Source organism: Carcharodon carcharias, chromosome 19, assembly GCF_017639515.1.
Source record: "Carcharodon carcharias isolate sCarCar2 chromosome 19, sCarCar2.pri, whole genome shotgun sequence".
NCBI lineage: Eukaryota > Metazoa > Chordata > Chondrichthyes > Lamniformes > Lamnidae > Carcharodon > Carcharodon carcharias.
Window position 1 is genome coordinate 18,887,446 of NC_054485.1, and position 27,738 is coordinate 18,915,183.

At 59.8% G+C, this 27,738-nt stretch overlaps 1 protein-coding gene across 3 annotated transcripts in view; it reads left to right on the forward strand.

Moving 5' to 3' along the window:
• Positions 1–784: 784 nt before the first annotated feature.
• LOC121291485 (AT-rich interactive domain-containing protein 1A-like) overlaps positions 785–27,738 on the forward strand; it is a 138,051-nt gene continuing 111,097 nt past the window's right edge. For all 3 annotated transcript variants that reach the window (XM_041212726.1, XM_041212727.1, XM_041212728.1), the window contains exon 1: positions 785–2,135. In XM_041212726.1, the coding sequence (XP_041068660.1) occupies positions 1,128–2,135 (1,008 nt within the window). In that variant the 5' untranslated portion in view covers positions 785–1,127. The remainder of the gene's footprint in view (positions 2,136–27,738) is intronic.

Genomic DNA, 27,738 nt, shown 5'->3' on the forward strand with positions numbered 1-27,738 from the left:
TGTTAGGGAGGGGTAGAGTGGGTCTCTGCATGGGTCTTGGTGTCTGTGGAATGGGAGAGCAGGGCTCTGTGTGGGTCTTGGTGTCTGTGGAATGGGAGAGTAGGATCCATGTTGGGGAGATGGTTCTTGCTGTCAGGAGGAGGAAGTGAGGCTCCACATCGAGAGAGGAAATCTCAGTGTCAGGGTAGTGGGGCTCTTTGTTAGGTGAGGGGTTCTCAGAGTGAGGAGGAGTGGAGCTCCACGTTGGGTGTTGGGGAGGGGAGAGTTGGTCTCGGTGTTGGAGGAGATCTTGGTTTCAGGGGAAGGGGACTGGGGTGGTAGGTTTTAGGGCTCAGTGTGGGAGAGGATAGTGGGGTTCTATGTTGGGCGAGAGGAGTGGTTCTCAGTGGAGGATAGTCGGATTTGGCATTGAGGAAGGGGGGGGGTTCGGTGCTGGTAGAATGGGACTCAGTATTGGGTTATCAGTGTTGGGTGAGAAGGGCTTGGTGTGGGAGGGGGGTGGTCAGTACTGGTAGAGTGGGGCTTGGTGTTGGGATTTCAGTGTTGGAGAAGGGTTCGGTCCTGGAGGCGGTCTATTGGTGGAGTGGGGCTCAGTGTTGGAGCTCAATGTCAGGGGAGTGGGTCTGGGTGTTGGGGTAGAGAACCCCCCCCCCCCCACCCACCCCGTCTGATTGAAGGGAGATGAAACCCCATCCTGGCCCCTCCCCCCAGGCCGGGCTCCGCTCCCCTCCCCCTCCCGCTCCGCTCCGGGTTTTGCCGCCGCCCCCCACACAACATGGCTAGTAGTTCTGTCAGACCGCGTGTTGCGCTGGGCCCGAGGCTCCGTTAGACGGGCTCGGGCTGCCGTGCTCACCCACACCCAGCCATGCGGAGCGGCAGCGCCACCGACAACGGCACCGGCAGTGCGGCCGTCTGAGCGCCACCGCCCAAAGCAAGCCAGGGAGCCGAGAGTCAGCGAGCGGAGCGGCCGGGTGGGGACAGCGAGCAAGCCTAGCGGCCGAGAGTGGGAGCGGGTTTCGGGGCCGCCGGGCCGGGCCGAGCCGAGCCGAGCCGAGCCGGGCACGGAAGGGAGCGACCCACCGAAAGCGAGCGAGGCGGGGGGGGATCGCGCGGGGCGGCGGGCAGCGATGGCCGCTCCGGTCAGCGCCCTCAGAGACACCGATATGAGCCAGGCCAAGGCGGGCGAGCTGGCGGCGCTGAAGCCGGGGACTGGGCCTGGTCCCACCGCCGAGCAGGAGCATCATTTGCCGGGCAACGGTTCGGAGCCCGGTGCCGCTGCCAGGGAGACCTTCAGCAACCACCGGCTGAGCGCGGGGCCGGCGGAACACAGCGACGAGGACAGCGGCCATCAGCCGCACGGCGAGCCGGACGGGGCCTCCTCCTCGGAGCAGAGTAACGGCGGAGCGGGGTCCGGGGAGCCAGAAACCGGCCGGGCCACCGCGGCTAGCCTGGCCCTCCTGAGCAGTGACCAGAGATTCGATCATTCCAACAACAGCGGCGGAGGCGGCGCCGGGCCCATGGCCAACGCGAACCCGGGGCCCAGCCCCGGCCCTGGCGCCGTGCCGCCTACCGGCTACGGTTATAACCATTACCGGGGCCCGTTCCACCAACATGGCGGACAACAAAGCCCCGGCATGGGGGCAGCGCTACAACCCGGCGGCCTCGACTCCTTCCAGCCCAACTCTCACGAGGCCTTCGCCGGCCACTACAACAACTACACCACGGCTTATCCGGCGGCCCGCAGCGGCTACATCAACCAAGGCTACGGCCTCAACTCGCCGCGGGCCGGGGCGGTTGGGCCTAAAGCCTCGGCCTCGGGTATGGTCGCTACTTTCCAGCGCTTCGGTGGGCAGCCGCAGCAGTCGACGCCGGGCCCTGGTCTCCAGCAGCATCAACAGCCCCAGACGGCCTCCAGCACCCCAACCCTGAACCAGCTGCTCACCTCCCCGAGCGGGGCCCGGGCCTTCACTAACTATAACCAGGCCCACCAGGACTACAATAGCAGCCAGGAGCTGGCCAAGGGAGGCGAGCTGGGAGCACAGTACCCCAGCCCGGGCTGGGCAGCAGCGCAACAAAGGAGCCACCATCCGCCCATCAGCCCTGGCAGCAGCGGGCAGCCGTTGCCCAGGACTCAGGTAAAAATGCTAACTAGTAGTAAACTAGAGTAACCAGGGACGGAGAGTGGCAGTGTTAGTTAATGTTTGGTCTTGTGTATTTATATGTGTGGCGCGGAGGGGGGAGACCCGGCCGTGTTTGTGCTTCTCTCTCAGTACAAAGAATCAGCTCTAAAATGGCCGGCTTTGTGCGAGCGGAGCAGCAACTCTAGGTATAAATTATGTAAAGTGAGGCCCGACCCCGAGGAACCCCCTTCCACCCCACCACCCCCACATCTCCTCATCCCCCTAGCACTTACCCCTACTCCTTCCCCCTGCCCACTGCCCCCCCATCCCCCCCATCCCCCCACCCCCATTACCTACCCCCAGCCACCCATCCGCCTAACCCCAGCCCCCTTCCCCCGCTCCCCTTCCCCCCCCTCCATTTCCCCATCCCCGCTGCCCCCCTATACCCTTCCCCTGCCCCATTTACCCTAGCCACTGCCCCCTCACACCTACCCCCATCCCCCTCCTGAACCCCCTATAACCCCAACTCCTCCCCCAATCCCGGCCCCACTAACATGCTCCTCCTCCCTTCTGCCCCCAGTAGCCCCTTTCCTCTCCCTCGACCCTCCCCACCTCTCCCATGCCCCTCCCCTCACCCCCTGTCTTGCTCCATTGCCTCTGTTGCTCCCGTCGCTAGGTTGCCCCCCCTCCGGTGCATGACTCTTGACTCGCCCCTCCCCCCCCTGTCTCGCCCCTCCCCCCCGTCTTGCCCCCCCCCCGTCTCGCCCCCTCCCCCCGTCTCGCCCCCTCCCCCGTCTCGCCCCTCCCCCGTCTCGCCCCTCCCCCGTCTCGCCCCTCCCCCGTCTCGCCCCTCCCCCGTCTCGCCCCTCCCCCCTGTCTCGCCCCTCCCCCCTGTCTCGCCCCTCCCCCCCGTCTCGCCCCTCCCCCCCGTCTCGCCCCTCCCCCCCGTCTCGCCCCTCCCCCCCGTCTCGCCCCTCCCCCCCGTCTCGCCCCTCCCCCCCGTCTCGCCCCTCCCCCCGTCTCGCCCCTCCCCCCGTCTCGCCCCTCCCCCCGTCTCGCCCCTCCCCCCGTCTCGCCCCTCCCCCCGTCTCGCCCCTCCCCCCGTCTCGCCCCTCCCCCCGTCTCGCCCCTCCCCCCGTCTCGCCCCTCCCCCCGTCTCGCCCCTCCCCCCGTCTCGCCCCTCCCCCCGTCTCGCCCCTCCCCCCGTCTCGCCCCTCCCCCCGTCTCGCCCCTCCCCCCGTCTCGCCCCTCCCCCCGTCTCGCCCCTCCCCCCGTCTCGCCCCTCCCCCCGTCTCGCCCCTCCCCCCGTCTCGCCCCTCCCCCCGTCTCGCCCCTCCCCCCGTCTCGCCCCTCCCCCCGTCTCGCCCCTCCCCCCGTCTCGCCCCTCCCCCCGTCTCGCCCCTCCCCCCGTCTCGCCCCTCCCCCCGTCTCGCCCCTCCCCCCGTCTCGCCCCTCCCCCCGTCTCGCCCCTCCCCCCGTCTCGCCCCTCCCCCCCGTCTCGCCCCTCCCCCCCGTCTCGCCCCTCCCCCCGTCTCGCCCCCTCCCCCCCCGTCTCGCCCCCCCCTCCTCCCCCCGTCTCGCCCCTCCCCTCCCTCCCCCCGTCTCGCCCCTCCCCTCCCTCCCCCCGTCTCGCCCCTCCCCTCCCTCCCCCCGTCTCGCCCCTCCCCTCCCTCCCCCCGTCTCGCCCCTCCCCTCGCCTCCCCCCGTCTCGCCCCTCCCCTCCCTCCCCCCGTCTCGCCCCTCCCCTCCCTCCCCCCGTCTCGCCCCTCCCCTCCCTCCCCCCGTCTCGCCCCTCCCCTCCCTCCCCCCGTCTCGCCCCTCCCCTCCCTCCCCCCGTCTCGCCCCTCCCCTCCCTCCCCCCGTCTCGCCCCTCCCCTCCCTCCCCCCGTCTCGCCCCTCCCCTCCCTCCCCCCGTCTCGCCCCTCCCCTCCCTCCCCCCGTCTCGCCCCTCCCCTCCCTCCCCCCGTCTCGCCCCTCCCCTCCTCCCCCCGTCTCGCCCCTCCCCTCCCTCCCCCCGTCTCGCCCCTCCCCTCCCTCCCCCCGTCTCGCCCCTCCCCTCCCTCCCCCCGTCTCGCCCCTCCCCTCCCTCCCCCCGTCTCGCCCCTCCCCTCCCTCCCCCCGTCTCGCCCCTCCCCTCCCTCCCCCCGTCTCGCCCCTCCCCTCCCTCCCCCCGTCTCGCCCCTCCCCTCCCTCCCCCCGTCTCGCCCCTCCCCTCCCTCCCCCCGTCTCGCCCCTCCCCTCCCTCCCCCCGTCTCGCCCCTCCCCTCCCTCCCCCCGTCTCGCCCCTCCCCTCCCTCCCCCCGTCTCGCCCCTCCCCTCCCTCCCCCCGTCTCGCCCCTCCCCTCCCTCCCCCCGTCTCGCCCCTCCCCTCCCTCCCCCCGTCTCGCCCCTCCCCTCCCTCCCCCCGTCTCGCCCCTCCCCTCCCTCCCCCCGTCTCGCCCCTCCCCTCCCTCCCCCCGTCTCGCCCCTCCCCTCCCTCCCCCCGTCTCGCCCCTCCCCTCCCTCCCCCCGTCTCGCCCCTCCCCTCCCTCCCCCCGTCTCGCCCCTCCCCTCCCTCCCCCCGTCTCGCCCCTCCCCTCCCTCCCCCCGTCTCGCCCCTCCCCTCCCTCCCCCCGTCTCGCCCCTCCCCTCCCTCCCCCCGTCTCGCCCCTCCCCTCCCTCCCCCCGTCTCGCCCCTCCCCTCCCTCCCCCCGTCTCGCCCCTCCCCTCCCTCCCCCCGTCTCGCCCCTCCCCTCCCTCCCCCCGTCTCGCCCCTCCCCTCCCTCCCCCCGTCTCGCCCCTCCCCTCCCTCCCCCCGTCTCGCCCCTCCCCTCCCTCCCCCCGTCTCGCCCCTCCCCTCCCTCCCCCCGTCTCGCCCCTCCCCTCCCTCCCCCCGTCTCGCCCCTCCCCTCCCTCCCCCCGTCTCGCCCCTCCCCTCCCTCCCCCCGTCTCGCCCCTCCCCTCCCTCCCCCCGTCTCGCCCCTCCCCTCCCTCCCCCCGTCTCGCCCCTCCCCTCCCTCCCCCCGTCTCGCCCCTCCCCTCCCTCCCCCCGTCTCGCCCCTCCCCTCCCTCCCCCCGTCTCGCCCCTCCCCTCCCTCCCCCCGTCTCGCCCCTCCCCTCCCTCCCCCCGTCTCGCCCCTCCCCTCCCTCCCCCCGTCTCGCCCCTCCCCTCCCTCCCCCCGTCTCGCCCCTCCCCTCCCTCCCCCCGTCTCGCCCCTCCCCTCCCTCCCCCCGTCTCGCCCCTCCCCTCCCTCCCCCCGTCTCGCCCCTCCCCTCCCTCCCCCCGTCTCGCCCCTCCCCTCCCTCCCCCGCCTCGCCCCTCCCCTCCCTCCCCCGCCTCGCCCCACCCCTCCCCCCCGCCTCGCCCCACCCCTCCCCCCGCCTCGCCCCTCCCCTCCCCCCGCCTCGCCCCTCCCCTCCCCCCGCCTCGCCCCTCCCCTCCCCCCCTTCTCGCCCCATTCACCCCCCCCCGTCTCGCCCCTTCCCCCCCGTTAGCCCCAGCGCCCCATTGCCCTCCTCGCTATCTCTTGCTGTCCCTCGCTCCGTCGCCCCCCTCGCTGTCCCTCGCTCCGTCGCCCCCCTCGCTGTCCCTCGCTCCGTCGCCCCCCTCGCTGTCCCTCGCTCCGTCGCCCCCCTCGCTGTCCCTCGCTCCGTCGCCCCCCTCGCTGTCCCTCGCTCCGTCGCCCCCCTCGCTGTCCCTCGCTCCGTCGCCCCCCTCGCTGTCCCTCGCTCCGTCGCCCCCCTCGCTGTCCCTCGCTCCGTCGCCCCCCTCGCTGTCCCTCGCTCCGTCGCCCCCCTCGCTGTCCCTCGCTCCGTCGCCCCCCTCGCTGTCCCTCGCTCCGTCGCCCCCCTCGCTGTCCCTCGCTCCGTCGCCCCCCTCGCTGTCCCTCGCTCCGTCGCCCCCCTCGCTGTCCCTCGCTCCGTCGCCCCCCTCGCTGTCCCTCGCTCCGTCGCCCCCCTCGCTGTCCCTCGCTCCGTCGCCCCCCTCGCTGTCCCTCGCTCCGTCGCCCCCCTCGCTGTCCCTCGCTCCGTCGCCCCCCTCGCTGTCCCTCGCTCCGTCGCCCCCCTCGCTGTCCCTCGCTCCGTCGCCCCCCTCGCTGTCCCTCGCTCCGTCGCCCCCCTCGCTGTCCCTCGCTCCGTCGCCCCCCTCGCTGTCCCTCGCTCCGTCGCCCCCCTCGCTGTCCCTCGCTCCGTCGCCCCCCTCGCTGTCCCTCGCTCCGTCGCCCCCCTCGCTGTCCCTCGCTCCGTCGCCCCCCTCGCTGTCCCTCGCTCCGTCGCCCCCCTCGCTGTCCCTCGCTCCGTCGCCCCCCTCGCTGTCCCTCGCTCCGTCGCCCCCCTCGCTGTCCCTCGCTCCGTCGCCCCCCTCGCTGTCCCTCGCTCCGTCGCCCCCCTCGCTGTCCCTCGCTCCGTCGCCCCCCTCGCTGTCCCTCGCTCCGTCGCCCCCCTCGCTGTCCCTCGCTCCGTCGCCCCCCTCGCTGTCCCTCGCTCCGTCGCCCCCCTCGCTGTCCCTCGCTCCGTCGCCCCCCTCGCTGTCCCTCGCTCCGTCGCCCCCCTCGCTGTCCCTCGCTCCGTCGCCCCCCTCGCTGTCCCTCGCTCCGTCGCCCCCCTCGCTGTCCCTCGCTCCGTCGCCCCCCTCGCTGTCCCTCGCTCCGTCGCCCCCCTCGCTGTCCCTCGCTCCGTCGCCCCCCTCGCTGTCCCTCGCTCCGTCGCCCCCCTCGCTGTCCCTCGCTCCGTCGCCCCCCTCGCTGTCCCTCGCTCCGTCGCCCCCCTCGCTGTCCCTCGCTCCGTCGCCCCCCTCGCTGTCCCTCGCTCCGTCGCCCCCCTCGCTGTCCCTCGCTCCGTCGCCCCCCTCGCTGTCCCTCGCTCCGTCGCCCCCCTCGCTGTCCCTCGCTCCGTCGCCCCCCTCGCTGTCCCTCGCTCCGTCGCCCCCCTCGCTGTCCCTCGCTCCGTCGCCCCCCTCGCTGTCCCTCGCTCCGTCGCCCCCCTCGCTGTCCCTCGCTCCGTCGCCCCCCTCGCTGTCCCTCGCTCCGTCGCCCCCCTCGCTGTCCCTCGCTCCGTCGCCCCCCTCGCTGTCCCTCGCTCCGTCGCCCCCCTCGCTGTCCCTCGCTCCGTCGCCCCCCTCGCTGTCCCTCGCTCCGTCGCCCCCCTCGCTGTCCCTCGCTCCGTCGCCCCCCTCGCTGTCCCTCGCTCCGTCGCCCCCCTCGCTGTCCCTCGCTCCGTCGCCCCCCTCGCTGTCCCTCGCTCCGTCGCCCCCCTCGCTGTCCCTCGCTCCGTCGCCCCCCTCGCTGTCCCTCGCTCCGTCGCCCCCCTCGCTGTCCCTCGCTCCGTCGCCCCCCTCGCTGTCCCTCGCTCCGTCGCCCCCCTCGCTGTCCCTCGCTCCGTCGCCCCCCTCGCTGTCCCTCGCTCCGTCGCCCCCCTCGCTGTCCCTCGCTCCGTCGCCCCCCTCGCTGTCCCTCGCTCCGTCGCCCCCCTCGCTGTCCCTCGCTCCGTCGCCCCCCTCGCTGTCCCTCGCTCCGTCGCCCCCCTCGCTGTCCCTCGCTCCGTCGCCCCCCTCGCTGTCCCTCGCTCCGTCGCCCCCCCTCGCTGTCCCTCGCTCCGTCGCCCCCCTCGCTGTCCCTCGCTCCGTCGCCCCCCTCGCTGTCCCTCGCTCCGTCGCCCCCCTCGCTGTCCCTCGCTCCGTCGCCCCCCTCGCTGTCCCTCGCTCCGTCGCCCCCCTCGCTGTCCCTCGCTCCGTCGCCCCCCTCGCTGTCCCTCGCTCCGTCGCCCCCCTCGCTGTCCCTCGCTCCGTCGCCCCCCTCGCTGTCCCTCGCTCCGTCGCCCCCCTCGCTGTCCCTCGCTCCGTCGCCCCCCTCGCTGTCCCTCGCTCCGTCGCCCCCCTCGCTGTCCCTCGCTCCGTCGCCCCCCTCGCTGTCCCTCGCTCCGTCGCCCCCCTCGCTGTCCCTCGCTCCGTCGCCCCCCTCGCTGTCCCTCGCTCCGTCGCCCCCCTCGCTGTCCCTCGCTCCGTCGCCCCCCTCGCTGTCCCTCGCTCCGTCGCCCCCCTCGCTGTCCCTCGCTCCGTCGCCCCCCTCGCTGTCCCTCGCTCCGTCGCCCCCCTCGCTGTCCCTCGCTCCGTCGCCCCCCTCGCTGTCCCTCGCTCCGTCGCCCCCCTCGCTGTCCCTCGCTCCGTCGCCCCCCTCGCTGTCCCTCGCTCCGTCGCCCCCCTCGCTGTCCCTCGCTCCGTCGCCCCCCTCGCTGTCCCTCGCTCCGTCGCCCCCCTCGCTGTCCCTCGCTCCGTCGCCCCCCTCGCTGTCCCTCGCTCCGTCGCCCCCCTCGCTGTCCCTCGCTCCGTCGCCCCCCTCGCTGTCCCTCGCTCCGTCGCCCCCCTCGCTGTCCCTCGCTCCGTCGCCCCCCTCGCTGTCCCTCGCTCCGTCGCCCCCCTCGCTGTCCCTCGCTCCGTCGCCCCCCTCGCTGTCCCTCGCTCCGTCGCCCCCCTCGCTGTCCCTCGCTCCGTCGCCCCCCTCGCTGTCCCTCGCTCCGTCGCCCCCCTCGCTGTCCCTCGCTCCGTCGCCCCCCTCGCTGTCCCTCGCTCCGTCGCCCCCCTCGCTGTCCCTCGCTCCGTCGCCCCCCCTCGCTGTCCCTCGCTCCGTCGCCCCCCTCGCTGTCCCTCGCTCCGTCGCCCCCCTCGCTGTCCCTCGCTCCGTCGCCCCCCTCGCTGTCCCTCGCCCCCCTCGCTGTCCCTCGCTCCGTCGCCCCCCTCGCTGTCCCTCGCTCCGTCGCCCCCCTCGCTGTCCCTCGCTCCGTCGCCCCCCTCGCTGTCCCTCGCCCCCCTCGCTGTCCCTCGCCCCCCTCGCTGTCCCTCGCCCCCCTCGCTGTCCCTCGCCCCCCTCGCTGTCCCTCGCCCCCCTCGCTGTCCCTCGCCCCCCTCGCTGTCCCTCGCCCCCCTCGCTGTCCCTCGCCCCCCTCGCTGTCCCTCGCCCCCCTCGCTGTCCCTCGCCCCCCTCGCTGTCCCTCGCCCCCCTCGCTGTCCCTCGCCCCCCTCGCTGTCCCTCGCCCCCCTCGCTGTCCCTCGCCCCCCTCGCTGTCCCTCGCCCCCCTCGCTGTCCCTCGCCCCCCTCGCTGTCCCTCGCCCCCCTCGCTGTCCCTCGCCCCCCTCGCTGTCCCTCGCCCCCCTCGCTGTCCCTCGCCCCCCTCGCTGTCCCTCGCCCCCCTCGCTGTCCCTCGCCCCCCTCGCTGTCCCTCGCCCCATTCGCTGTCCCTCGCCCCCCTCGCTGTCCCTCGCCCCCCTCGCTGTCCCTCGCCCCCCTCGCTGTCCCTCGCCCCCCTCGCTGTCCCTCGCCCCCCTCGCTGTCCCTCGCCCCCCTCGCTGTCCCTCGCCCCCCTCGCTGTCCCTCGCCCCCCTCGCTGTCCCTCGCCCCCCTCGCTGTCCCTCGCCCCCCTCGCTGTCCCTCGCCCCCCTCGCTGTCCCTCGCCCCCCTCGCTGTCCCTCGCCCCCCTCGCTGTCCCTCGCCCCCCTCGCTGTCCCTCGCCCCCCTCGCTGTCCCTCGCCCCCCTCGCTGTCCCTCGCCCCCCTCGCTGTCCCTCGCCCCCCTCGCTGTCCCTCGCCCCCCTCGCTGTCCCTCGCCCCCCTCGCTGTCCCTCGCCCCCCTCGCTGTCCCTCGCCCCCCTCGCTGTCCCTCGCCCCCCTCGCTGTCCCTCGCCCCCCTCGCTGTCCCTCGCCCCCCTCGCTGTCCCTCGCCCCCCTCGCTGTCCCTCGCCCCCCTCGCTGTCCCTCGCCCCCCTCGCTGTCCCTCGCCCCCCTCGCTGTCCCTCGCCCCCCTCGCTGTCCCTCGCCCCCCTCGCTGTCCCTCGCCCCCCTCGCTGTCCCTCGCCCCCCTCGCTGTCCCTCGCCCCCCTCGCTGTCCCTCGCCCCCCTCGCCGTCCCTCGCCCCCCTCGCCCCCCTCGCTCTCCCTCGCCCCCCTCGCTCTCCCTCGCCCCCCTCGCTCTCCCTCGCCCCCCTCGCTCTCCCTCGCCCCCCTCGCTCCGTCGCCCCCCTCGCTCCGTCGCCCCCCTCGCTCCGTCGCCCCCCTCGCTCCGTCGCCCCCCTCGCTCCGTCGCCCCCTCGCTCCGTCGCCCCCCTCGCTCCGTCGCCCCCCTCGCTCCGTCGCCCCCCTCGCTCCGTCGCCCCCCTCGCTCCGTCCCCCCCTCGCTCCGTCCCCCCCTCGCTCCGTCGCCCCCCCTCGCTCCGTCGCCCCCCCTCGCTCCGTCGCCCCCCCTCGCTCCGTCGCCCCCCCCTCGCTCCGTCGCCCCCCCCTCGCTCCGTCGCCCCCCCTCGCTCCGTCGCCCCCCCTCGCTCCGTCGCCCCCCCTCGCTCCGTCGCCCCCCCCTCGCTCCGTCGCCCCCCCTCGCTCCGTCGCCCCCCCCTCGCTCCGTCGCCCCCCCTCGCTCCGTCGCCCCCCCTCGCTCCGTCGCCCCCCCTCGCTCCGTCGCCCCCCCCTCGCTCCCCCTCGCTCCGTCGCCCCCCCCCTCGCTCCCCCTCGCTCCGTCGCCCCCCCCTCGCTCCGTCGCCCCCCCCCTCGCTCCCCCTCGCTCCGTCGCCCCCCCCCTCGCTCCCCCTCGCTCCGTCGCCCCCCCTCGCTCCCCCTCGCTCCGTCGCCCCCCCTCGCTTTCCCTCGCTCTCCTTCGCTCCGTCGCGCCCCTCGCTCTCCCTCGGCCCCCCTCGGCCCCCCCCCCCCGGCCCCGTCTCCACTCCCTCGGTCCAGTCGGCCCCCCCCTCGGCCCCGTCGCTCCCCGCTTGTTGCTCCCCTCCGCTCTGTCGCCCCCGCCTTGTTCACCCCATTGCTCTCCCTCACTCTGTTGCCCACCTCACTCCCCCTCCGCTGCCCCACTCCGCTCCGTGGCCGTCCCTCGATCCTTTGCCACCCTCTCCTCCCTCGCTCCTTTGCCCCCCCGCTCCTTCCTCGATCCGCCGCCCCCTCGTTCCCCCCCGCTCTGCTGCCACCCCTCGCTCTGCTGCCACCCCTCGCTCTGCTGCCACCCCTCGCTCTGCTGCCACCCCTCGCTCTGCTGCCACCCCTCGCTCTGCTGCCACCCCTCGCTCTGCTGCCACCCCTCGCTCTGCTGCCACCCCTCGCTCTGCTGCCACCCCTCGCTCTGCTGCCACCCCTCGCTCTGCTGCCACCCCTCGCTCTGCTGCCACCCCTCGCTCTGCTGCCACCCCTCGCTCTGCTGCCACCCCTCGCTCTGCTGCCACCCCTCGCTCTGCTGCCACCCCTCGCTCTGCTGCCACCCCTCGCTCTGCTGCCACCCCTCGCTCTGCTGCCACCCCTCGCTCTGCTGCCACCCCTCGCTCTGCTGCCACCCCTCGCTCTGCTGCCACCCCTCGCTCTGCTGCCACCCCTCGCTCTGCTGCCACCCCTCGCTCTGCTGCCACCCCTCGCTCTGCTGCCACCCCTCGCTCTGCTGCCACCCCTCGCTCTGCTGCCACCCCTCGCTCTGCTGCCACCCCTCGCTCCGCTGCCACCCCTCGCTCTGCTGCTCCCCCTCGCTCTGCTGCTCCCCCTCGCTCCGCTGCCCCCCCCACCCCGTCACTCCCCCCTTGCTCCGCTGTCCCCCTCGCTGCTCCCTGGCTCCTTTACCCCCCCCCTTGCTCTGTTGCTCCATCTTGTTCCGTTGCCCCCCTCGCTCCCCCTGGTTCCGTTGCTCCCCTGCCCCCCTTGCTCCCCCTTTCTCTGTTGCCCCCCTTGCTCCCCCTTTCTCTGTTGCCCCTTTGCTCCCCTTTCACTGTTGCCCCTTTGCTCCCCTTTCTCTGTTACCCCCATTTCTCCCCTTTTGCTGTTGCCCCCTTGCTCCCTCCTTGTCCGTTGCCCCTCCTTGTCCGTTGCCCCTCCTTGTCCGTTGCCCCTCCTTGTCCGTTGCCCCTCCTTGTCCGTTGCCCCTCCTTGTCCGTTGCCCCTCCTTGTCCGTTGCCCCTCCTTGTCCGTTGCCCCTCCTTGTCCGTTGCCCCTCCTTGTCCGTTGCCCCTCCTTGTCCGTTGCCCCTCCTTGTCCGTTGCCCCTCCTTGTCCGTTGCCCCTCCTTGTCCGTTGCCCCTCCTTGTCCGTTGCCCCTCCTTGTCCGTTGCCCCTCCTTGTCCGTTGCCCCTCCTTGTCCGTTGCCCCTCCTTGTCCGTTGCCCCTCCTTGTCCGTTGCCCCTCCTTGTCCGTTGCCCCTCCTTGTCCGTTGCCCCTCCTTGTCCGTTGCCCCTCCTTGTCCGTTGCCCCTCCTTGTCCGTTGCCCCTCCTTGTCCGTTGCCCCTCCTTGTCCGTTGCCCCTCCTTGTCCGTTGCCCCTCCTTGTCCGTTGCCCCTCCTTGTCCGTTGCCCCTCCTTGTCCGTTGCCCCTCCTTGTCCGTTGCCCCTCCTTGTCCGTTGCCCCTCCTTGTCCGTTGCCCCTCCTTGTCCGTTGCCCCTCCTTGTCCGTTGCCCCTCCTTGTCCGTTGCCCCTCCTTGTCCGTTGCCCCTCCTTGTCCGTTGCCCCTCCTTGTCCGTTGCCCCTCCTTGTCCGTTGCCCCTCCTTGTCCGTTGCCCCTCCTTGTCCGTTGCCCCTCCTTGTCCGTTGCCCCTCCTTGTCCGTTGCCCCTCCTTGTCCGTTGCCCCTCCTTGTCCGTTGCCCCTCCTTGTCCGTTGCCCCTCCTTGTCCGTTGCCCCTCCTTGTCCGTTGCCCCTCCTTGTCCGTTGCCCCTCCTTGTCCGTTGCCCCTCCTTGTCCGTTGCCCCTCCTTGTCCGTTGCCCCTCCTTGTCCGTTGCCCCTCCTTGTCCGTTGCCCCTCCTTGTCCGTTGCCCCTCCTTGTCCGTTGCCCCTCCTTGTCCGTTGCCCCTCCTTGTCCGTTGCCCCTCCTTGTCCGTTGCCCCTCCTTGTCCGTTGCCCCTCCTTGTCCGTTGCCCCTCCTTGTCCGTTGCCCCTCCTTGTCCGTTGCCCCTCCTTGTCCGTTGCCCCTCCTTGTCCGTTGCCCCTCCTTGTCCGTTGCCCCTCCTTGTCCGTTGCCCCTCCTTGTCCGTTGCCCCTCCTTGTCCGTTGCCCCTCCTTGTCCGTTGCCCCTCCTTGTCCGTTGCCCCTCCTTGTCCGTTGCCCCTCCTTGTCCGTTGCCCCTCCTTGTCCGTTGCCCCTCCTTGTCCGTTGCCCCTCCTTGTCCGTTGCCCCTCCTTGTCCGTTGCCCCTCCTTGTCCGTTGCCCCTCCTTGTCCGTTGCCCCTCCTTGTCCGTTGCCCCTCCTTGTCCGTTGCCCCTCCTTGTCCGTTGCCCCCCCTCGCTCCGCTGGCCCCCTCGCTCCGCTGGCCCCCTCGCTCCGCTGGCCCCCTCGCTCCGCTGGCCCCCTCGCTCCGCTGCCCCCCCTCGCTCCGCTGCCCCCCCTCGCTCCGCTGCCCCCCCTCGCTCCGCTGCCCCCCCTCGCTCCGCTGCCCCCCCTCGCTCCGCTGCCCCCCCTCGCTCCGCTGCCCCCCCTCGCTCCGCTGCCCCCCCTCGCTCCGCTGCCCCCCCTCGCTCCGCTGCCCCCCCTCGCTCCGCTGCCCCCCCTCGCTCCGCTGCCCCCCTCGCTCCGCTGCCCCCCCTCGCTCCGCTGCCCCCCCTCGCTCCGCTGCCCCCCCTCGCTCCGCTGCCCCCCCCCCTTGCTCCGCCGCCCCCCTTGCTACGCTGCCCCCCCTCGCTCTGCTGTCCCCCTCACTGCTCCCTGGCTCCTTTGCTCCCCCCTTGCTCCTTTCCTCCACCTTGTTGCGTTGCCTCCCTCACTCCGTCGGTTCCATTGCTCCCCCAGCCCTTCTTGCTCCCCCTTTCTCTGTTGCCCCCCTTGCTCCCCCTTTCTCTGTTGCCCCCCCTTGCTCCCCCTTTCTCTGTTGCCCCCTTGCTCCCCCTTTCTCTGTTGCCCACTTGCTCCCCCTTTCTGTGTTGCCCCCTTGCTCCCCCTTTCTGTGTTGCCTCCCTTGCTCCCCCTGTCTGTGTTGCCCCCTTGCTCCCCCTTTCTGTGTTGCCCCCCTTGCTCCCCCTTTCTGTGTTGCCTCCCTTGCTCCCCCTTTCCGTGTTGCCTCCCTTGCTCCCCCTTTCTGTGTTGCCTCCCTTGCTCCCCCTTTCTGTGTTGCCTCCCTTGCTCCCCCTTTCTGTGTTGCCTCCCTTGCTCCCCCTTTCTGTGTTGCCTCCCTTGCTCCCCCTTTCTGTGTTGCCTCCCTTGCTCCCCCTTTCCGTGTTGCCTCCCTTGCTCCCCCCTTCCGTGTTGCCTCCCTTGCTCCCCCTTTCTGTGTTGCCTCCCTTGCTCCCCCTTTCTGTGTTGCCTCCCTTGCTCCCCCTTTCTGTGTTGCCCCCCTTGCTCCCCCTTTCTGTGTTGCCCCCCCTTGCTCCCCCTTTCTGTGTTGCCCCCCTTGTTCCCCCTTTCTGTGTTGCCCCCTTGCTCCCCCTTTCTCTGTTGCCCCCCTTGCTCCCCCTTTCTCTGTTGCCCCCCTTGCTCCCCCTTTCTCTGTTGCCCCCCTTGCTCCCCCTTTCTCTGTTGCCCCCCTTGCTCCCCCTTTCTCTGTTGCCCCCCTTGCTCCCCCTTTCTGTGTTGCCCCCCTTGCTCCCCCTTTCTGTGTTGCCTCCCTTACTTCCCCTTTCTGTGTTGCCTCCCTTGCTCCCCCTTTCTGTGTTGCCTCCCTTGCTCCCCCTTTCTGTGTTGCCCCCCCTTGCTCCCCCTTTCTGTGTTGCCCCCTTGCTCCCCCTTTCTGTGTTGCCCCCTTGCTCCCCCTTTCTGTGTTGCCCCCCTTGCTCTCCCTTTCTGTGTTGCCCCCTTGCTCCCCCTTTCTGTGTTGCCCCCCTTGCTCCCCCTTTCTGTGTTGCCCCCCTTGCTCTCCCTTTCTGTGTTGCCCCCCTTGCTCTCCCTTTCTGTGTTGCCCCCCTTGCTCCCCCTTTCTGTGTTGCCCCCCTTGCTCCCCCTCTCTGTGTTGCGCCCCCCCCTTGCTCCCCCTTTCTGTGTTGCCCCCCTTGCTCCCCCTTTCTCTGTTGCCAGCCTTGCTCCCCCTTTCTCTGTTGCCCCCCTTGCTCCCCCTTTCTGTATTGCCCCCTTGCTCCCCCTTTCTCTGTTGCCCCTTGCTCCCCCTTTCTCTGTTGCCCCTTGCTCCCCCTTTCTCTGTTGCCTCTTGCTCCCCCTTTCTCTGTTGCCCCCCCTTGCTCCCCCTTTCTCTGTTGCCCCCCTTGCTCCCCCTTTCTCTGTTGCCCCCCTTGCTCCCCCTTTCTCTGTTGCCCCCCTTGCTCCCCCTTTCTCTGTTGCCCCCCTTGCTCCCCCTTTCTCTGTTGCCCCCTTGCTCCCCCTTTCTGTGTTGCCCCCCTTGCTCCCCCTTTCCCTGTTGCCCCCCTTGCTCCCCCTTTCTCTGTTGCCCCCCTTGCTCCTCCCTTTCTCTGTTGCCCCCTTGCTCCCCCTTTCTGTGTTGCCCCCTTTCTGTGTTGCCCCCCTTGCTCCCCCTTTCTGTGTTGCCCCCCTTGCTCCCCCTTTCTGTGTTGCCCCCCTTGCTCCCCCTTTCTGTGTTGCCCCCCTTGCTCCCCCCTTCTGTGTTGCCCCCCTTGCTCCTCCTTTCTGTGTTGCCTCCTTGCTCCCCCTTTCTCTGTTGCCCCCCTTGCTCCCCCTTTCTCTGTTGCCCCCCTTGCTCCCCCTTTCTCTGTTGCCCCCCTTGCTCCCTCTTTCTCTGTTGCCCCCCTTGCTCCCCCTTTCTCTGTTGCCCCCCCTTGCTCCCCCTTTCTCTGTTGCCCCCCCTTGCTCCCCCTTTCTCTGTTGCCCCCCTTGCTCCCCCTTTCTCTATTGCCCCTCTTGATCCCCCTTTCTCTGTTGTCCCCCTTGCTCCCCCTTTCTCTGTTGCCCCCTTGCCGCCCCTTTCTCCGTTGCCCCCCCTTTCTCCCCCTTTCTCTGTTGCCCCCCTTCCTCCCCCTTGCTCCGTGGCCCCCTTCCTCCCCCTTGCTCCGTGGTCCCCTTCCTCCCCACCCGTGCACCGTGGCCCCCATCCTTCTCCCCTCACACCGCTCCGTGGCCCACTTCCTCACTCCGTGGCTCCCATCCTCCTCCCCCACCTCGCTCCATAGCCTCCTTCCTCCTCCTCCTCCTTCCGTTGCTTCCCTCGCTCCATTGACACCCGTCTTCTTCCCCCTGCCTTTTCGTGGCCCCCTTCCTCCACCTCCCTCCGTTGACCCCCCTCCTTCTCCCTCACTCCGTTGACCCCACTCCTCCCCTCCCATAGCTCCTCTTTCCCCTCTCCCTCCTTTTCATCCTCCTGCTCCTGTTCCTCCTCCAGCATTGCACGCTTTTCATTGAAAACTATCTGCTTGCAAACAGAGATATATCTATAAAGGATTGAGTGAGTTCAATGGAGCAAAACAGGCAGTCCGAGTGGTGGGATTGACTGCTCTTTGTTTTAGGAGTCCGATCCCAGTTAGTTTCACCCTTTTTTACGTATGTGCTCAGTAACTGCTTGCTGCTTTTGTTTGATTGTTTTAACGCTGTGTGATGTACCTCTGCTGTCTTTCCCACCTCACTGTTTGTTTCCTTGGTTTCCCCCCCGCCACTCACACCCCAATCCACACCCCATGTTGTTTATCTCCTTTTCACTGCCTTGTGTGCAACCTTGAGCTGGCTCACTTTGCCAGTACTAGCCGGTAATAAAGCTGGTGATTTGAGTAAGTACAGATTGCATGGGTTTGGGATTTGAATTATGGAGGTAAAATCCTTCTGTCAAAGCCAGAAGACAGTTGGTCTTAGGGTGACATGCTATCTGTAATCTGATTGGCTCCTCAGCTGCTGCTTCTGGCCATTTATAATTGCCTCTGATGTAATGGCAAAACAACCTGATTAGCTCATAAACTGGAATATGGTTCATGTTACTCCAGTGTGTGCAAGGGAGGGGGAAAAATAAATACAGGTAATGGCCATTGTTTCATAGGCTTAGCTTGGGGAGGGCAAGAGATGCTGTGGAAACAGCTCCTGACCTTGAAATGCTGAGCAGCTGACTGCACAGGGACAGCACCACAAACAATACAGGCCGTGTTAGTGTGCACAGCTCCATTGTGTGATGGCAGGGAGCTTATGGGGGTTCTTCACTCTTAGCACTGACCTTGGGCTGCAGTTTCATAAAATGTATCCCACAGAACAGAACAAAACCTGGTCCCTTTTTAAAGGCGGGTTGAACACATTAGGTCCCAAAGCACTGTTCCAAATAATTTAGCTATGGCTCAAAAAAGAATGATCTGTAGTAAAGCATTCTACCTGGTTATCTATTCCTCCAAGTGCCATGTGTGTATTATAAATAAGGGATTGTAGATGTACAATTTGATGCCAGAGTTCTGCCAAATGAAACTACTCTTTGTTAGAGTAGGCCATGGTAACAGTCTTGCATTCCAGGTGACAAGTTGCATCTTCAGAATCCGTTTTTAAAGTTAAAGTGGCTTCTTTAAATTTAGAGCTTTGCTTTCAACCCTTGATTTTACTGATGCTGCCGATTTTTCTGTAAATTAGATTCTGATTTAAAAAGAATTGTAGAAGTCTTTGTTGTAGAACTCTGTAGAATCCTGGGTCAGGATTTGGCGCCTGTTGCTGGCAGTGGAGGGAGGGGGCTTGCTGTTTAATTTGAAAGATTTGGAACTATTGTTTAAGGTGCAGGCAGTCTATTACCTTCAGCCCTCTCTTGTATGTGATCCCATGCACAAATTCAGTTGCTCTTTCTAACATGCAGGAGCTGTGGTTGCAGTGGAGTTGGCTTGTGTTTGGTTTGTGCTGAGTGCTGGGGCTGATGCACAGAAATCAATCTTTTAGTTGGTGTGAGATTTGAAGGTTCAAGTATAGACACAGTTGGTGAGTTTTGCTAGGCCTTGCATCACAGTTACATCCAGTACTAGACATGGTATATCAGAACCGGTGTCAGACCCAGTCTGTCAGAAACGCAGCCATGTTCGGTATCTGTTATATTAGAACTGGGGTCACGTCCAGCATCGGACTCTGTATCAGAAACACATTTAGTGCTAGAGCTGGTACTTTGGAACAGGGGTCACATTCCGGGCCAGACCTGAAATTAGAACCAGGGTCATACAGTGCCAGACCTGGTATATCTATGAAAAGTAAATTGTGACACCGATCAGAACCAGTGCTTCCAGGTGGAGTAAGGCGACCCATTCCAATATTTCTTTGAATTACTGATTGGGTTATTGGGGACCATCAGAAAGTTATGAAAGTTTTTGTCTCCCATTGAATGGCAGCTAAGAGTGAATTTTGTTATTTCAATTTAATGAAGAGGAAGGCTGCTTCATCGGGGAATCGAAAGTAATTTTGATAAAATGCTCGTCCTATTGTCAATGCTGAGAACTCATTGCAAACAGTGTTGCTGAGTAATATTTTGAAATTCTATTATATATTTTTGTACCTGACATGAATATTATACCCGCAGTAGGAAATATTGGTATTTTAAAGAGAATATTGTTTGAGATTATCATAAGGTTGGAATAAGGAATTTATTTTTTTTTCAAAAATTCTTAGTCAGTGCAGAACTGGGACGGAAACTAGGACTTTCTGGGTTCCTGCCTGCACAGGACACTTGGTCGATGTAATGTACCAACCTGGACCACCTTTATTATTTCTATGATGAGGTCGGACTGGCAAGGCCAATTTATGGGAAGGATAGGCCTCTGGAAGTGATTGTACAAAAAATGACTATTTGAGACTGTAGGGGGTGGAATGGTGTTGTAGGGGGTCTAGAAAAACTTGTACTAAAACTGGTTAGAGGTGAGGGAGTGAACAGTTGGAGTTGAGGACAGCTTCTCAAAGTGGTTTGAAATTGGTAGCAGTGTCCCACAGAGTTCTGTTCTGGGACTGCTTCTGTTCACTGTATGTACTGGTATATTTGGATTTGGAGGGAATAGTTTTCAAATTTGCAGACAATGTTGGAAGCACAGGAAATAGTTTTGAGGAGCAAACAAAATTAAGGGTGTATTAATACGATGGTGGAATGGGTGAAAATGTCAGATAGAATTCAACATTGAGTTGGTAAATTTTGTTAAAAGGTGGTTTGTATAGGAAAAAGTCAGATGATGTGGAAGAGTAGATGAATTTGTGGTTCCCTGTTCCACAAAGCAATAATAGTAGCATCTCAAGCACATAAGGTCATTAAACAAGCCAATGACGTACTGGGTTTTATGGCAACAGGTATGGAATATGAAAGATGAAATGTGATGAACAATCTTTATAAAACCTTTGTAAGACCACACTTGGAGTACAGTGTGCAGCTTTAGATTCTACACTCCAGGAAGAATGCTGAGATGATAGTGAATTTAGCACTGATTCACCAGGATGCTGCCTGGTATGAGGAGATACAAATATGAAGAAAGATTGAAAAATTGGAGTTGTTTTTTGTTAGAAGAGAAGAAGTTGAAGGGAGATTTGAAAGAGATGTTTAAAATTATGAATGATGGAGTGGAGTAGATGGAAGCAAACAGATTCCAGAGGCTAGGATTCTAGAACATTGAATAGGAGAGATTTAGAACATAGTGCTGGAGCAAATTCTTTGCGATGAGGATTGTGAGGTTGTGACATGTACAGGGTTGGTGATTGCAGCACCATGTCAACATTTAAGACTAGGTTTGATTGCTGGTTGAAGGAAAGGGGAGTGAAGGGATATGGGAACAGGATGCGCACATGGGATCAGGATGCTGACCATGAGGATAAACGCCATCACATACTGGCTGGGCCGAATGGCCCATTTCCCTGTTGTAATTTCTATGTAACTGAGTAGCTTTCTTGGTCATTCCTGAGACCATTTAAGTGTTGGCCAGGCTGGGAAGGATAGTTGTTACCCTTCACTGAAGCACATTTGTGACCATGTTGACTTTGTGCAACAATTTGATCATTTTAGCACAGTTAACTAGTTGGGGAGGGGGGTTTAAACTCTGGATTTCACCACTGTACTAGCATGCAATTATAACTTGTGCATTGGAAGTTGAAGCTTTCATCCAGAATGTCCTGAGATTTGAATATTTCCATTGACTTACACCCAGGCTTCTTATACTTTTTGAGAGCATTTCTAGCCCACCATTTTTTGCTGGGACTGAAATAGGAAAAGCTTCCTCACCCACAAATCTAATTATCATTGGTGGGCAAATATCAGACAAGAGCCTTGATAAGGTTCTACCAGGGGGTGCATTAGAAGCTGTTGTGATATTGGAGAGCGAGGTGTTTTGGAGTCTGCATTAATCCTGAGTCTTAAGCTAAGCATTTTGAAATTAATGATTTGGGAAGGATTTCAGTATTTAGATTTGCGATGTTGCACTCTACTCGAGATAATTTTCTATTATAAGCTTGGGGCCAAGATTTTGAAATTGAATTCAGTTAGAGGGCTGCATTGGAACCCTCTGAAACCGGTCTTGGTATTGTGGCCACAGTTGATGTGATGTTGAACTGACCTACTCCCTTGAGGTTTAAGTTGCAGAGGTATTTATAAACTCTTTCGCATAGGTACTGAGGTGAAAACTTCAGTGTTTTATAGATCTGGTGACTTGGTCCTTGGTGATGGGTCATATTTTGTCCTGTTTATTTTGATTTCCTTTTCTTCATGTTGATGTTGGTTATTGCAGCACTTTGGTTGTTGAGTGGGTGTCCTGGTCTTGATGGGTTTCCGTTTAACTGCAGCCCCTGGCCCTGTGCAGTCAACAACAAACTCTGGCACCATGGCTCACAGACCAAGGTGTTCCTATGTGCTTCCACTTGCTGGCTTGTCTATTTCACTCCTATGTTAAATGTTCAGAAAGGGCTTGTTGCCTCATTGGATAAATCCACAATGGGAATGTCAGGATCTTTTAGTGTTGGCAATATGAGCTGTATGCAATGTAATAGGAAAGTTGGTTTTAACATTTACGGCTTGCAAGTGTCCATGTCAAGCACTTAACAGAGCCTACAGAAATAAAAAATTGGATGTTTGCCTTTAAACTTTTAAACTGAGACCATTTCACTGCTGCAAATATTCACCTCAGTGCCAGGTAAAGTTTGGCAGAGTGGATGTGGACTTATTGTTTCATATTCTGCAATCCATTCGCAAGTTCATATCACAGTCCTGACTGAAGTTTACATTTGGGGCCTACTCAGGTATTTGGCTCAGTTGGTGCAGGGCACTTCACAAAGAAACGTTTTTCTTGTTTTTGGTGTTTCTTATGGATCCAGCAGTGAGAACAATTTAGGTGTGTGAGGTTTGTGGATACATTATGTGAAGAGAGACTATTGAAGGAGAATGGAAGTGAAGGAATGAGCATGATGGATGACATATGTGGTTCTGTCACTCGTGGTCTTTATGTTTTCCTCAGTCTCCTGTTCTGATCCAGCTGAGGTTATCGCTGGACAAGCCTGATCCTAGAGTGGAACTCAGCTTGATAGATCCTGACTTTTATTTGTTTGTTTAGATACATGGAGAGTAGCTACAGGAGTCAGCTGATGAACTTTTAACAAAAGAATTAAATGCTTATTCAACAAGAAAAAATGAACCATATTACAATACTCCACCCACAATCACAACTATATCTTTACAGATATATACAGATTTGTAAGGATAATACAAATTGCAAAAGCTATCTTATACTTTAATGTCCACAGTAAGAACACTGTCCATGTAAAACAATAGGCACCCTGTGGTCAGACACACCACACTTTGAAACCAAGTGACAGATGCCACCTTAACCAGATGCTATGAATCTCTCCTCAACTCCGCCCAGGCACTTGTCACACTGTCAGCCAACCGGTCTCTGCACTCCGCCTTTCACACGAGGGTTTCCAATCTCCAAGACCTCGCCTTGGAATCTTCTCCCAAACTGACGTTTTCTTTCAGGCGCCTTCTGCAAGGGTTCACCTTCAGGGTTTCGAACTTTCCTGATGTTCCTCTTCTCTGGGATACCACATGCATTCAATCTGTTTTCCATGCACATGCACTCAACAATTCGGCTGTCAACAGTACCACTAGTGCTTCACATGCCCATAGCAAAGGGTACAGACCTGCAATTGTCTCTTTGGACCTCTTGCCTCTTGCTATTCTCATTTTAAATCTGCTTTCTGCAGCTTTTGTCTCTTTAAATTTGCTTTCTGCAGCTTTTTAAATCTGAAACTTGGAGCCTTTCGCTCTGCCCCTCATTCTTAACTTCACTTAACAGGATCTTTTCCAGGTTCCTGTCCTTCCTTTGACTAGAAGGTCTGCTTTAGACTTTCCCCTCTTCCAATCCCCTGGATTTTGGGATTTTCCTTAGCTTGGGACTGGCTTTTTGGCCCCTTTGCTCCAGCCTCTCCTGGCAGCAACTTCAAAACCAGCTGAACTCCAAAACAAAACTGCTGTTTCTCTTCTTGCATGCCTATGGGAGGGACTGGCCTTTTTGTTGCTAGGCAACAGCCTAACTCTTCTACCCTTGTACGTTTACCTTCTCATTAGGAGTCATAAAGCTCCTCATTAGAAATGCAAGCACTTTTAAAGTGAAACTAAAACTCCATTTAAGCTTTCTTAACACAGATACAGGAACACAAATCAAACTGAAACTTTAAAGCTAAAACTCATTCCTAACACCTACAGATGCCAGTATAACTTATTTAAGCTATCTCTATTTCCTAACACTTTTTTAGAGGAGGGGAACAATCTTTGGTATTGTTACCCAGGAGTTCTTTCATGAAGACACAGAACCCAAGGGCGTGGGCACTCCCATTTCTTGGGTACCTCATCTAAGTGGCCATTAATGTTGGAACCTGGCCGCTGTGTGTCAGTGGGCTGCTCACCTTTGGTAGGAGTGATTGGCTACTATTTATGCTGGAACGGTATAAAAGCTGGTTAGGCCACAGCTAGAATATTGCGTGCAGTTCTGAAATCTGCATTCTCGGAAGGATGTGATTGCACTTAGAGTGCAGAGGAGATTTACCAGGATGTTGCCTGGGCTGGAGAGTTTTAGTTATGAGGAGAGATTGGATAGACTGGGGTTATTTTCCCTGGAGCAGAAAAGATTGAGGGGGTACATGATTGAGGTGTATAAAATTGAGGGGCATAGCTATGGTAGACAGGAAGGAACTTTTCCCCTTGGTAGAGGGATCAATAACTGGGGAGCATAGATTTTAAGTAAAGGGTGGGAGGTTTAGAGGGGATGTGAGGAAGAATTTTTTCGCCCAGGGGGTGGTGGGAATCTGGAACTCTGCCTGAAAGGGCGGTTGAGGCAGAAACCCTCATAACATTTAAGAAGTATTTGGATGTGCACTTGCGATGCCATAGCATACAAGGCTATGGGTCTAGTGCCCGAAAATGGGATTAGAATAGGTACTTGTTTGACCGACGCAGATTCAGTGGGCGGAAGGGCCTTTTTCTGTGTTGTAGACCTGTATGACTCTATGACTCTACTGCTGTTAGCCCCACTCATCCCCTAGTCATAGAGCAAGGTGGTTTGTCATTATTGTTGTGTTTGAAGTGCAGCCGCCCAGGATTAGTCAACCAAGTTCCTGTTGCTGGAAAGTGTATCTATAATTGACTCAGTTCAGCATTTTTACATGAATGAAAAACATTATCCTATAGTTGAAATTAATGTGGTTTTGCATGATATTGACTTGAATTAATAAGATAACTGTAAATGCATATGTATGTTGGATGAGGACAGAACCAGGTTCGACTCCTGACTGTGCCTAGCTGCTGGAGGAAATCACTACTCCCATCCCTCCATCTTATTCCAGTGACACACAGGATGGTGGGGTGAGGAGGTTGCTGGGGATTGTAGGCTGCCCGAAAAAGAACCCATAAATTCTTGGAAGAAAGATTTGGATTTATATAGCTACTTTCACAACCTCAATGCCCCAAAGCATTTCACAGACAATAGGAGACTTTTGAATGGTAGCCATTGTTCTATTATAGGAAACACAGCAGCCAATTTGCACTTGGCAAGCTCTATCAAACAGCAGTGCGATAACCAGATAATCTGTTTTTGAGATGCTGATTGAAGAATAAATATTAGCCAGGGATAACTCCTCTTTTCTTCAAAATAGCACCATAGGTTGCTGTGCATCCACCAGAGAATGCAGACGGGGCTTTGGTCTAACGTCTCATCCGAAAGATAGCATATTCGACAATGTAGTACAGATGCAAACTTTGCTATAATCTGTATGGCCATGGATCAGTGAATTGTCAACTGCTGTCTATGTGGCTGGAGGATAAGGTTTGCGCAGGCTTGGTTAGAAAATGAATTACGTGTTCTGTCAGCCTGTAGTTGTTAATTCTGAGAGTTCCTGAATTTGCATCAAAGCCCCTTCTCACCAGTAAGTGTCTGAAGCTGTAAAGTTTGTTCTCAGTTTTGACACTGAGCAGCTTAATATTCTTCTGCAATTTGCACTGAAGACTGAATATTGATGAGAAACTTGGGTCCTGAGAAACAACGTTGCTCCTGTCAGTGAAATTGCTTGCTTTGAGGAGTTTCAAACTCTTCCTTCTGTAATCGCCAGTTACCAAAGCTCATATCCCCCTCGCTTTGCTGACTTCAAAATGGGGAAAATAATTTTATGGCTGCATAAGTCAAATGTTGAGAGTTCTTACCCCTGCTCTCTAGTGCCGATGGAAGTGCTGGACAAGGTTTACAGCTTAAACTAAATGTTACATCGTAGGGTCACTGCTTTGTGGAAGCTGTATAAAATCAAATTGCAATATTATTGCTTGGGGCTATAGCCCTACTCTGCCTCTGTCTCCGCTCATCTCCTGCTGAAACCCTTGCCAGTGCCTTTGTTATCTTCAGACTCAATTACTTCAATTCTTTCTTAATTGATCAACCCTTACACCCTCTATGAGCTTGCTCATCCAAAGTTCTGCTGTCCATAGACCGACTTGCAACCTGTTCATCCCTTCATGCTTTTCTTGTTGACATACATTGGCTCCCAGCCTGGCAATTCCTCAATTTTAAAATTCTCTGCCTGGTTTTCAAATCTCACCATGGCCTCGTCCTTTCCTATCTCGAACCACGTTCAGCCCTACACCCCCTTAAGATTTCTATACTCCTCCAATTCCGGCCTATTGCCCGTTGTTAATCACTCTGCCTTCATTTGCCTGGGCCCCAAGCTCTGGAGTACCCTCCTGAAATTCCTCCCTGCTCCCCTACCCAACCCTCTTCTTAAAGATTTCCTTAAAACCAATCTTTTTCTGCCCAAATATATGGCTCGGTGACAAGTTTATGCCTGATAACGCCCTTATAGAGCACCTTGGGTGTTTTACCGTGTTAAAGATGTATATAAACGCAAGTTATTAAGGACTTGAAAGGTTTTGCTGGTGTTTTGGAGTTCATCATCTCATTCCATCCATTTTTCTATGAAAATCCACAAACCAGAGTACTTTGTGCAGCCAAGAACTTCCAGCAGCAACTGACAGAAATGGGACTTTGCATTGATTTCCATCAATGTTTGTTTATTTCATTGATTATCCCTGTGCAGTGATTCAAAACTCCAGAGCTATGCAAGAATACAGCACAAAGCCTTGAGCCAAGCCTGGTTCCATTTGACACTTCCAGTACTTGTAGATACCCAGAAAATTAGATAAGCTTCCTTGCTGGTTCCCTTAGGAATGCAATGAAGTGTTGGCTATTACACTGCAAGTCATCGGCACATAGAATGGTGACATGTAGAGTTTGTGCTGGCTCCCTGCAAGAATAATTTAGCTAGTCCCACTTGCCTATCCTTTCCTTGTAGCACTGTAGCTTCTTCAGGTGTTTTTCCAATTCCTTTTTGAAAGCCATAATTGAGTCTGCTCCCACCCACCTCTCAGGCACTGCATTCCAGATTATAACCACTTTTGCTGCTTTAAGGTTTTTCCTTGTGTTGCCAATCGCCTTAAATCCGTGTCGTCTGGTTCTTGACCCACCAATGGGAACAACTTCTTTCCGTCTCCTCTGTCAGACAAAGTCTGGGTGTTGAATATCTATCAAATCTCCTTTTAGCCTCCTCTTCCTAAGGAGGAAAACTGCAGCTTCTCCAAGCTATCCACGTAACTGAAGTTCCTCAACTCTGGAAACCATTCTCTTAAATCTCTAAAGCTTTCACGTCCTTCCCCAGAATTTGGCAAATGTCCAGTTGAGGCTGAACTAGTTTTTAATGAAGGTTCACCATAGCTTCTTGCTTTTGCGCTCTGCCTCTGTTTATAAAGCCCAGAAACCCTTATGCTTTCTAACCACTTTCTCAACGTGTTCTTCCACCTTCAATGATTTGTGCATGTGAACCCCGGGTGTCTCTGTTCCTGCATTCCCTTTATAAACTAAAGGGTACAACTCTACTGCGTCTCCTCATTTCTCCGATCAAAATTTATCGCTTCACACTTTATGTAACCCTTCTGAATTATTGGACTAGGATTATTAAAGTCAAACTGTTGGTCCTAATTTTAAAGCTACTTCAAATCTTGCTTTCAGTTTTTACACCTTTTTTTAGACCAGTTTATGCTTTAGTTAAGAGGAGAGATTGAGAAACTGGGTCTTGTTTTAATGGAACAAAGAGGTTTAAGAGGAGATCCAATAAAGGGGTTCACAATGATTTGATAAAAATAAATTGGGGAAAAACCATTCCATTAGTTGGTGAGTTGGCAACTAGAGGGCGTAAATTTAATATCACCAGAAGAATGAGGGAAGGAACTTTTTTTTGAGGAATTGGGAATATGGAATTGTACAGTATACCCTAAACTACTGGAAGCAGAATAGATTGAATGAAATGATTGAATGTTTGAAAAAGTAGAATTAGAAGGGTTTTGGGAAAGGGTTGTGGGGGTGTGGTGTGGGGGGAGGGTTTGCGGGGAACAGGATCAATTGGGAAGCTCTTTCAGAGAGCTGGTAAATGGGCTACTATGTTATGAAATTAGGAACATAGGAAGAGGAGTAGGCTGTTTAGCCACGAGCCATTTCCATCTGCGATTTAAGAGATTTGGGGCAAAGCCCCATATTAAATTAATACCTTTGGATAACAAAAGTCTATCAATCTCATTTGCAAAATTTACAATTGATTTGGCATTAATTGCCATTTGCAAAGAGAGTTCCAAAGTTTACCATCCTTTTTAGAACGTGCTTCCTACTTTCACTCCTAAAAGGTCTGGCTCTGATTTTTAGATTTATGTCCCTTAGTTCTAGACCTCCTAACTAGCAGAAATTGTTTCTCTGTCTACCCTACCTGAATACCTTGAAAACTTTGATCAAATAACCCTAACCTCCTAAACTTCTGGGAATAAAGCCCTTAGTTTGGACAATCTCTCCTCCTTATTTAACCTTTGGAGGTCAGGTATCTAGTAATCTATGCTGCAGTGCCTCCAAGACCAATATATCCTTCCTATGTTGTCCAGAACTGCTCATAGCTCTCCAGGTGTGGACCAACCAGGCCTTTTTATAGCTGAAGCATAACTTCTACCCCTCTGTATTATATTCTGCGGTTATTTTTGTTAATCTTGGAGAAGACGGACTTTAATTAACCCCTCCATCGATGCAGTGATTCACACTGTGAATTTTAAAAATTCTTTCATGCGTTATGGGTAACAGTACGCCACCATCTCACTGTCTAATTCAGGCAGGAATTAGTAATTTCTCCCCTACGTGTTTCAAATGCAAGAGTTTACAAGTTTTACCAGCAGTTGTGATGTGTGACCCCCCCCAAAAAAAAATATAGTGTAGACTCGAGGAGCATCTGGTTTGTTTCACCAG